We start from the raw sequence: 9593 nt of genomic DNA on the forward strand, positions 1-9593 counted from the left end.
ATTGCAATAAAGAAACATGGGCTGGTCTCCATGTCTGTCCGGGGAAGATGGATATGTATGGCCCTGGCAGTCAGTAGCCTCGGTGGGAAGTAACAGGAGATAAAGAAAATAAAATGGAAGAAAAGAAAACCCATCAGGAAACAAAGAAACTTTAGACAACTCCTGATCCATTTCTAACATTTATTATGTAGGTTTGTTTTGTCAAATCTGCTCTTATGTTCTGCTGGTTCCCTGAAATGTTTTTTCTCTTATTTTGTATTTAAGGTTAAAACAAATTATAATAGGGACCACTAGATGGGTCAATGGATATAGTGGCCCTGAGGTCAGGAGAACCCGAGTTCAAATCCTACCTCAGATACTTAATACTTCTCAGCTATGTGACCCTGAGCAAAATCATTTAAATCCAATTGCCTTGGCAAAAAAAAAAAAAAAAGAAAAAAAGAAATTATAATAACCATAAAAATGTTAAAGAAAAGGGATTCAGATAGATTTGGGAAGCTCTGTGTGGCCTGATGCAGCAGGAGCTGAGCAGCAGCAGGGGGACAATTTCTGCTCTGCTCTCAGCCAGGGAAAGGAAAAGAGCTGGGGAAGGTTCCAGGGTTCTGCTCCAGAAAACAGGGTCAAGGGTTTGAGCAAATTCTGTGGTTCCAGTAGGGAGCTTGGCCATAGGACACAGAGTGGCTACAAGGTTTGCATGAAGGTGTGTGTGTGTGTGTGTGTGTGTGTATAGAGGGAAGATGGTGCTGGACCAAAGTAAAGACATGATATCCACAGGACAGACACTAATTCGTGAAGTGGTCACCTTTGTCACGGACCGAAAATTTAAACAAACATGTCAGGGCAGCAACTGAGGGAAGGGAGTTAGTTCTCAAGATGCCAAAGGGACAGTGAATCAGTCCAAAACATGCAGAGAGGAGGGCAGTGTTGTTCTTACTGCATTCACTTTCCTGCCCATTTTTGTAAAGGATCCAAAGATAAGAGAGATGGCCGGCCTCACCAACCATATCCGGGGAAATGGCCTCTTGGGCTGATGCTGCCCACATCTTTGGGCAGAATACACTCACCTGGGATGGGGGTCTGCAGCTCCCAGGGGCCATTTCCTCTGGTTTCAGGCTCCCTGCTTGGGCCAGGCCTTGGTCCTCTGCAGGCTGTTGGGAGGGGATGATTATAACTGAATAGATGTCATTCGCTTCTTTTCCTGGACAGGGGGCTAACCTACAGGGAATCACAGAGTATGAGGTTCCAGGGGAGATACTAAGCCCCTGGCCCTACCCTTAGGGCACAGTCTCCCAACAAGGAGGCAACACCTATTGAGTCATTAAAGATGGGGAAGAAATGAATCCAAGAATGTTCTCTTTTACCCAGTCAAAGATAAGTCTCAGAGGGAAAGTTCCCCAGGACTATTGGCCATAGGGACAGTCAGGTGTTTACAAGACAGAAGGGACAGGGAATAAGATGACTGTGGTGGGATGGTATAAACTTGAAGATGGGCTCACTTTCTCTTACTTCTACTCTTCTGACTCCCTTCCTTTCCCCCACCTTCCTACAGACCCAAGAGGCAGAAGGGATTTAAGGCCCCAGACGGGACGAGAGTGTGTAGAACCTCAATGTCCCCGGAGTCAGAAATCTCCCTGCTTCTGATACTTGGCCCTCCCAGCATCCTTTCTCCCCAACAGACAAATTATCTAGAAAATAAACTGACTGTGGGATAAAGTAAGGAGGTAAAGGCTCTGAGATGGAGCCCCAGGGAAAGAACAAAAAAGCCAAAGGCTGGGAGACAATCTAGTCTGGTATTCAGCTCCCAGAACTATGGTGAGGGAATGGACAGGAAGCTGGGAAGCCTGGATAAAAAAGAAGAAATTTAATGGTGATTTAGTTGAGTAGTTGAATCAGGAGAAACAGGATGGCTAAGTCCTGAAATCTAAGCAGAAGATGGGGGAAAGTTCCTAAGACTCTTGGGTGGATTTTGTGCTTAAAATTCTGAAAGGAAATGTGGAAACAGTGAGCCACATGCCTGGGAAAGAGCCCAAGATCTGTGGGTACAAAGAAGTTGGCCCAGGAAACAGCTTCAGTTCCTGCAACCAAGGAGGGTTCCTGGTGTCAGAAAGAGCCTGTGGAACCTCATGTCTGAAGGCTCTTAATCAATTCACCAAACAGGAGCTGGAGGCAGAACTAGGACACTGGGTCCAGGAGGGCAGGTGAAAGTGGGACTCCTGGGTTACTATGGGAAATCCTGCCTTTGAGCAAACATAACCCTATGGTAAGCATGAGGAAGAGGCAACACTGGATATTTGTGAAGTATTTGGGAACCTGAAAAAGAGGTAGAGGCAAAGAATTCATTAAGCAGCCAGACCTGGAAGTGAATTGTTCTGACAGATGGGGAGGACACTGGCCATCAGAGAGATAAGAAGTATGAATGCTTATGCAAGGGCAGCCAGCACAAGCCAGGACTTGTGAGGAGCCCTGGCTCACACCTACCTGGGTCCTGCCCTAGCAAGGAAGGTTTGCAGCAAGTAGAAAATGGCAGATCCAAGAGAATGCCCAGAGATCTCATTTCCAAGCCTTCCTGCTTATTATTTATTCCAGAATGTCCTGGGAGGCTCAAGAGCCCCAAGCAGCCTAGCCCCTGAAGCCTGGATGGTAGGACCTCCCTCCTTAAATAATCCAGGGTGATGACTTCTGAATGCTGCCTGCCTCTCCTCCTCCCAGTCCTGCCCACCATCACATGGCCAATGGCCATTGGAATGGTTCTTCTCTAGCCCTAGACTCCTCCCAGGCTTCCAAAGTCCATGCTAGGACTCTAGGACCAGGTGAAAACCAGGCCACTTACCCACCAGGCTGTTCATCTCATGTCCCATGAGCTTCTCCTCCCCCAGGCTTCCATTACCTGATGTTTTTTTTGGAAGAAGGATTCAGGACTTTTATCTTGCCACTGGACTTGGCTGAGTACTGCCTCCCTTACATCCCATTCAAACATAAATCAAGACATCTCCCTTTTATTTGTGGTCTTCTAGAATAAAAGCCTTTCCACAGTGCAACCATTATGATTTTCACGTTATTTGATTTCATATCATATTTGTAATGAATATTTTATGTTATATTCATAATGAATATACTAATATAGATTTCTCAGAGCTGCCTTTTCTGGCATAGGAGGCAGGACCCAAAATGAAACGTAAAATGATCAAACATTTTAATAATGTATATTCTTGTGCTGTACTGTACTTATGGACAATCAGTGAATTGACTGGAAAACTACAGAAAATTGTACTTATCACAGAACTCTGTGCTTTGGAAAGGGGGTTATCACAACCCTCAAGAATCAAAACAATCCAAGAACTCCTTCCATAGGGAAACCAATCAACCTCAGGGAATGATTATAATCTAACTTACTTTCCCCCACCCTTCCCACTTAGGGTTTGTGTATAAAACCTCTGCCTGTTGTGCAACAAGTGGAGATCTCCAGCCCAGAACTTCCAATTTGCAAACTGTATTCCTCACTGAGAAAGTGGTAACTTAAACAGGTACTTAATTTCTAAAACTTGCCTCTAGTCTGGCTCCCCACACATTCATTACATTTATGAGGCTTTTCAAAAAGATAAACCTTCTACCTTTGAATAATAAGATTTGAAATCCAACCAAAGATCTTCCCACACTGATTCAGTATGCATATTTTTATTGCTTTATACAGTATAGCTATTATTATGGTTATCATTTAAAATTTTTTGAACAATTCTTACAGAAAATTCCATATAGAATTTTCTTACTTGTTACTTTGAATTTTATAATTTTATAATTACTAATTCATCTGTCTGTCTCAGTTTCCATATTTTAGAGAATGTGGAAAATAACAAAGCCAAGCTGTAAGGCTAAGTCAGTCCAACAATAAACACTTATTAAATGTCTCTTCTGTCAGATGCTGAATGACAGGGATTTTCAAAAAAGGTAAATAACAATCTCTGCCCACAACAAATGCACAAAATAATGGGAGAAACAAGCTAAGAAATAACTTGCAAACAAAGGTAAGACAAATAGGATATCATTGAAAAGAGGGAAACACTGGAAGCCAAGAGTACTTAAAGATGAAGTGTACTGTGAAAGCTGTCTCACAAGATGGAAAGAGTGTTTTAAAATTGAGATAAGGTTGGCTACACCCCAAGCACAAGTTTCTTTCTCCAGAGATCACCAGTTTTACCAAGAAGAGGATCATATAACCCTTTTTTTGTGGGACTAAGTTAGGGCTAAATTGGCATTAAAACTCCTAAATATGTGATTGGGTTAGAAGTTTTTCCTCATTTACAACTTAGAATGTGAGGTCATTTCTGCTGACTAATCAAAGGTGCAGAAATGTTGCAGGGCTGATATAATCTAAGTGGAGATAAGAAACAGGATTCACATTGTTAATCAGAGAAATGCAAATTAAGACAACTCTGAGATATCACTGCACACCCATCAGATTGGCTAGAATGACAAGGAAAGATAATGCAGAATGTTGGAGGGGATGTGGGAAAACAGGGACACTGATACATTGTTGGTGAAATTGTGAACACATCCAGTGGTTCTGGAGAGCAATTTGGAACTATGCTCAAAAAATTATCAAACTGTGCATATCCTTTGATCCAGCAGTGTTTCTACTGGGCTTATACCCCAAAGAGATACTAAAGAAGGGAAAGGGACCTGTATGTGCCAAAATGTTTGTGGCAGCCCTGTTTGTAATGGCTAGAAGCTGGAAAATGAATGGATGCCCATCAATTGGAGAATGGTTGAGTAAATTGTGGTATATGAATGTATTGGAATATTATTGTTCTGTAAGAAATGACCAGCAGGATGAATACAGAGAGGATTGGCGAGACTTCCATGAACTGATGCTGAGCGAAATGAACAGAACCAGGAGATCATTATATACCTCAACAAAGATACTGTATGAGGATGTATTCTGATGGAAGTGGATTTCTTCAACAAAGAGAAGATCTAACTCAGTTTCAATTGATCAAGGATGGACAGAAGCAGCTACACCCAAAGAAAGAACACTAGGAAATGAATGTAAATTGCTTGCATTTTTGTTTTTCCTCCCAGGTTATTTATACCTTCTAAATCCAATTCTCCCCGAGCAACAAGAGAACTGTTCGGTTCTGCACACATATATTGTATCTAGGATATACTGTGACCTATTTAACATGTATAGGACTGCTTGCCATCTGGGGGAGAGGGTGGAGGGAGGGAGGGGAAAAATCGGAACAGAAGTGAGTGCAAGGGATAATGTTGTAAAAAATTACCCTGGCATGTGTTCTGGCAATAAAAAGTTATTAAAAAAAATGTAAAAAAAAATTATTGGTCTACCTGAAAGTCATGATCAAAAATAATAATAATAATAAATGCACTGCTGTGCATTTTAAGCATTATAACACATATGTATTATAATAATAAATACATTTTTGGCATTTCAACCCATTCAAAAGCTTTTTATAAGTAAGTTTAATGCTTAATTTATGCTAATATCCAAGTTATGTTATAATTATATTTTATTTACCTTGTAATATGCTTATTAAAATGATTAATTAAAAAAAAAAAAGAAACCGGATTCATGGAGGACATCTTGGTTGTGAACCTGAGAGACAGAGTAGTGGGGACCTTATCAGGCAGGAAGAAGGAAGAGACTAAAAAAGAAAATGAGTTCAGTCTTACAGGGTAATTGTAAGCAATCCCAAATTGAGAACTAGTTCGATATATCTAAAAGACATTTGAAACAGAGGGGATTGAGGTTGATTGACCTCACTTTTTAAATATCAAATAGTATTTTATTTCCCAATTACATGTAAAGACAATTTTAAAAATTTTTTCAGTTCCTAATTTTCTCCCTCCCCTTTTCCCGTCCTCTCACCTTAAGATGATAAGCGATTTACAAAAGTTATATAGGTGCAATAATGTAAAACACATTTCCTCAAGAATTTTTACCTCAGGAAAACTAAGTAAGGCAAGAGTGAAGGATCCTGGATTATTTCCCAATTCACTGTTGATTGATAATCTTGTCAATAGAAACCAACATCCAGACCCACTCCTTAGTTGATTGCTGACTGATAATCTGTTCAGTAAGAACCAAGTAACAAAGACTACTCCCTAGCCCTTCCCTTAGGTCATAGAATTAGCCTACCTGTATTCGAAAGTGGGATCACTATCTCCTTGCTTCTGTTTCTCGTAGAATTCCCTTTGTGTTTTAACTGGCTTTGTAATGTATTACTATTCCAATAAAGCATTGCCCTTTGGCTAGGGGATGGGTTCAAGCCTGTAAATTCTGATGTGATCCTCGGTCACCAGTCTAGGCCCCCAAACTTTTGGGGTCTCTCACCTGGTCTGCCAGAGAAGGCAGAAGTGCTACAGGGTAGCTTTTGACAAAGATGAGCCAGTCCTCTTTCATGTCATTTTGTCTGGTTAGAAGTTAGACTAGATGTCACATCTAACATTAGCTCCTATTAAGAAATTCTTTAATGCTGTATTGCTTTTTGACCATGGCAGAAACCAAGCATTGACCAGGATCTAACACTCTATACCAAGATTAAGGTCAGAATGAGTTCTTGATTCAGATATAGTGGACAATACTATAAACAAATTAGGAGAACAAGGATAGTCTGCCTCTCAGATCTGGGGAGAAGAAAGACATTTCTGGCCAAAGAAGAACTAGAGAATAGTAACATACAAAATGGATAAATTTGATTACATTGAATTAAAAAGGTCTTGCAGAAACTAAAGGGCTAGCAGCGCTGGCCAGACATTATGCTGGGCTGTGGTTGTGGACAAGGAAGGAAGGAACACTTCCTAAGAAAGTGCAGTACTTTAGGGAGCAAAAACTTTTCCAGGACAGCAGTTGATGGATCTTACATGTGACTTAGGTAAGAACTGCTACTGAGGTGGAGCCCCTGCATAGAATTCAGAACAAAACAGTAAGGAGGAGCTGAGGGTTAAGGCAGCATGACCCAGAGCTCAGAAATCAAACTTGTCTGTAACAATGATTATTATTATTATAAGCTGCTAAAAATAAAATGAAATGAAATGAAAATTCAGGATGAATAAGCAAAGGAAAAAGAACCTCAAAATAGCTATTTTGGTATAAAAGAAGCTCTCGGGTAATAATCCAGAAAATAGTGAAGTTAAAAAACAAGCCATTCCTATCCCAAAGGGTAACATCAAAGGTAGACAACAAGTCCAAAAGAAATTCCTGCAAGAACATAAAAAGGAATTCAAAAATCAAGTAACAGATCAAGGAAATATGGGGGGAGGGGTAATGAAAGCAATCCAAGAAATGATGAAAAGAAAGTTAATCAATTCGAAAGAGGTAATAAAAAAGTTCTTGAAAAACAGAATTGAATAACAGGAATCGAGTGACTTTATAAGACACCAAAAAATAATTAAACTAGAAAAGAAGAGAATCTGAAACTTCTCACTAGAAAAACTGGAGAACAGATCAAGGTGAGCCAATCTACGAATTGTTGGACTATCTAAAAGTTATCAGTTAAAGAACAATCTGGATACAATATTTTAAGAAATTATTAAAGAAAATTACCCTGAAGTTCTAGAACAAGCATGTAAAGGGGGAAAGAAAAAATCTACTGTTCACCAAGTGAACACTGGAGGAAACCTTACAAGAATATCCTAGCAAAATTTCCCAATTCCCAGATTAAGGAGAAAATACTGCAATCCAACCAGAAAAGAAGACAGACTTCCACCCTGCAGAAATAGGCAGGATTTCATAAAACCATCAGCTTGAACTGGATTTGGTTCCATGGGTTTCTACTGGGCTTATACCCCAAAGAGATACTAAAGAAGGGAAAGGGAGCTGTATGTGCCAAAATGTTTGTGGCAGCCCTGTTTGTAGTGGCCAGAAGCTGGAAAATGAATGGATTTGGTTACATTAAATTTCAAAGAACTGGACTTGCAGCTTCAATAATTTACCCAGAATTCCGGAACAGAATATGGAATGAGGGGAAAAAATAAACATTTGACAAACTGAAAAACTTTCATGTATTTGTAACAAAAATACCGGGACTCAGTGGAAATAAAAGATCAATTCCAAGGCACTAATTATTTACTTCTACATGAGAAAATGTTATCAGTATAACTGTAGGTAGTTTCAAAGGTTGGGACTAAAATGTGTATGAAGGGGCAGGAAAAAGTAAAAGGAAACAATTACAAAAATGGGGCCAGAGTAAGAACTAATACTGGGGGGGGGGGGGGTGCATCTTCTGTTCCCCTATTCTATGAATTCAGGAGGAAACAATGTATACATACACCGGGGATGGAAGGATGGCTCTGGATGGAGGCACCAGGGGAAGCTGGGGAAGCCTGAGATCTAACCCGGGGAGGGAGGGGTAGATGAGGCGAAGTTTCAGGGCTTTAAGAGAGGGGGCAGGAAAGGAGGAGGAAAGGAGAGCCCAGGTAAGATGTGGGAGAGAGAAATTTTGAGACAGCTCAGGGTAAGGAGATCAGGGACACTGCAGGGGCAGAAGGCTTCGGGGGGACACGGAACCCCGGGAAAGCAGCACGACTGTGCCCTCAGGTCTTCCTAGGAACTGGGGAGGTTGTGTGGGACCCTCTGGTAAAGCTTAGGCTTGGCCACCCTAAAGGGAGCCTGGACCCAGGGAGCCATGGCCAGGGGTTTGATCGGGCAGCAGCCCAAGACCTGGGGGATAGGAGGGGAGAGAGGCAGAGCCAGGCAGGAGTTTTGGGGGCCCGCGTCCAGAGTGGGTCCTCAGGGCAGGCAGAACTCTTGAATCTATCAGGAGCCTAAGTCTGAAGGCAGAAGCACCACGTTTCTAACCGGGATCCAGGAACAAGGCGGGACTCCTGGGTCCTTATGGGCAAGGTCTGAAATTGGGAAAATGTGAATCAGTGATAAATCCGGGGACGGTGACGTCTGACGTTTGCGAAGTACTGGGATGGGAAAAGAAGGGATGGCGAAAGGGGGGGGGGGGGGGCTGGGAAGGGAGAGCTTGTCCATTTACCGCAATTACCGAGTCTGGTAGAGCACCATGTTCCTGGTGCTGCTGAAGGTCAGATGATCCCTCATTCGCAAACATAAAGGCAAGGAGCAAAAGCTCAGAGGTGGGCAGGGAGGTGGGGGGTAGATATGCCGGGAGGTGGACGGACCTACCTGGGACCTGCACCTACAGAACTGCCTTGCAGGAGGCAGAGAGATCTCAAGTCAGAAGTCTCAGTTTCCAGCCAGCTCTCTCGAGATTTCTCCTGGGCCCAAGAATTCCCACCTTAACCAACCCTGAGACTCCCCAAAACGAGCTGTCTCCTTCTAGGACGCCCAAGAGCAGGAAGTCAAGTCCTGACCTGTTTCCCCGCCCTAAGCCCGGCCCTCCATCACGTGAAAGTCTTCACCACTGGAGAGGCCCAACGTCCGCCCCAGACTCCTCCCAGGCTTCCAAACTCCACCCCAAGGGCTCATATTCCACCTGGGTCACCACCCACCAGCCTGTTCCGCTGGGAGATCTCTTCCTCTCCTATTCCTACATTTGGCTCTCACTCCTTCCTCTCTGGAGCTGAAAGGGTGGATAGATAAAACCTGGGCCGTAGCCAGACAGAAGGTAGTG

At 42.4% G+C, this 9593-nt stretch overlaps 1 protein-coding gene across 4 annotated transcripts in view; it reads right to left on the bottom strand.

Annotated features, from left to right (window-relative positions):
• Window positions 1-9342, bottom strand: part of LOC100913679 (zinc finger protein OZF-like) — a 56218-nt gene extending 46876 nt beyond the window's left edge. For 2 of the 4 annotated variants that reach the window (XM_031963977.1, XM_031963974.1), the window contains exons 1-2: window positions 9146-9342; window positions 1065-1215 (exon numbers count right to left, since the gene is read on the bottom strand). In XM_031963977.1, the coding sequence (XP_031819837.1) occupies window positions 1065-1097 (33 nt within the window). In that variant the 5' untranslated portion in view covers window positions 1098-1215; window positions 9146-9342. The remainder of the gene's footprint in view (window positions 1-1064; window positions 1216-9145) is intronic. The other 2 variants (XM_031963975.1, XM_031963976.1) reach the window with 2 other exon arrangements.
• Between the last annotated feature and the right edge of the window lie 251 nt (window positions 9343-9593).

This window comes from Sarcophilus harrisii, chromosome 3, assembly GCF_902635505.1.
Source record: "Sarcophilus harrisii chromosome 3, mSarHar1.11, whole genome shotgun sequence".
Classification (NCBI taxonomy): domain Eukaryota; kingdom Metazoa; phylum Chordata; class Mammalia; order Dasyuromorphia; family Dasyuridae; genus Sarcophilus; species Sarcophilus harrisii.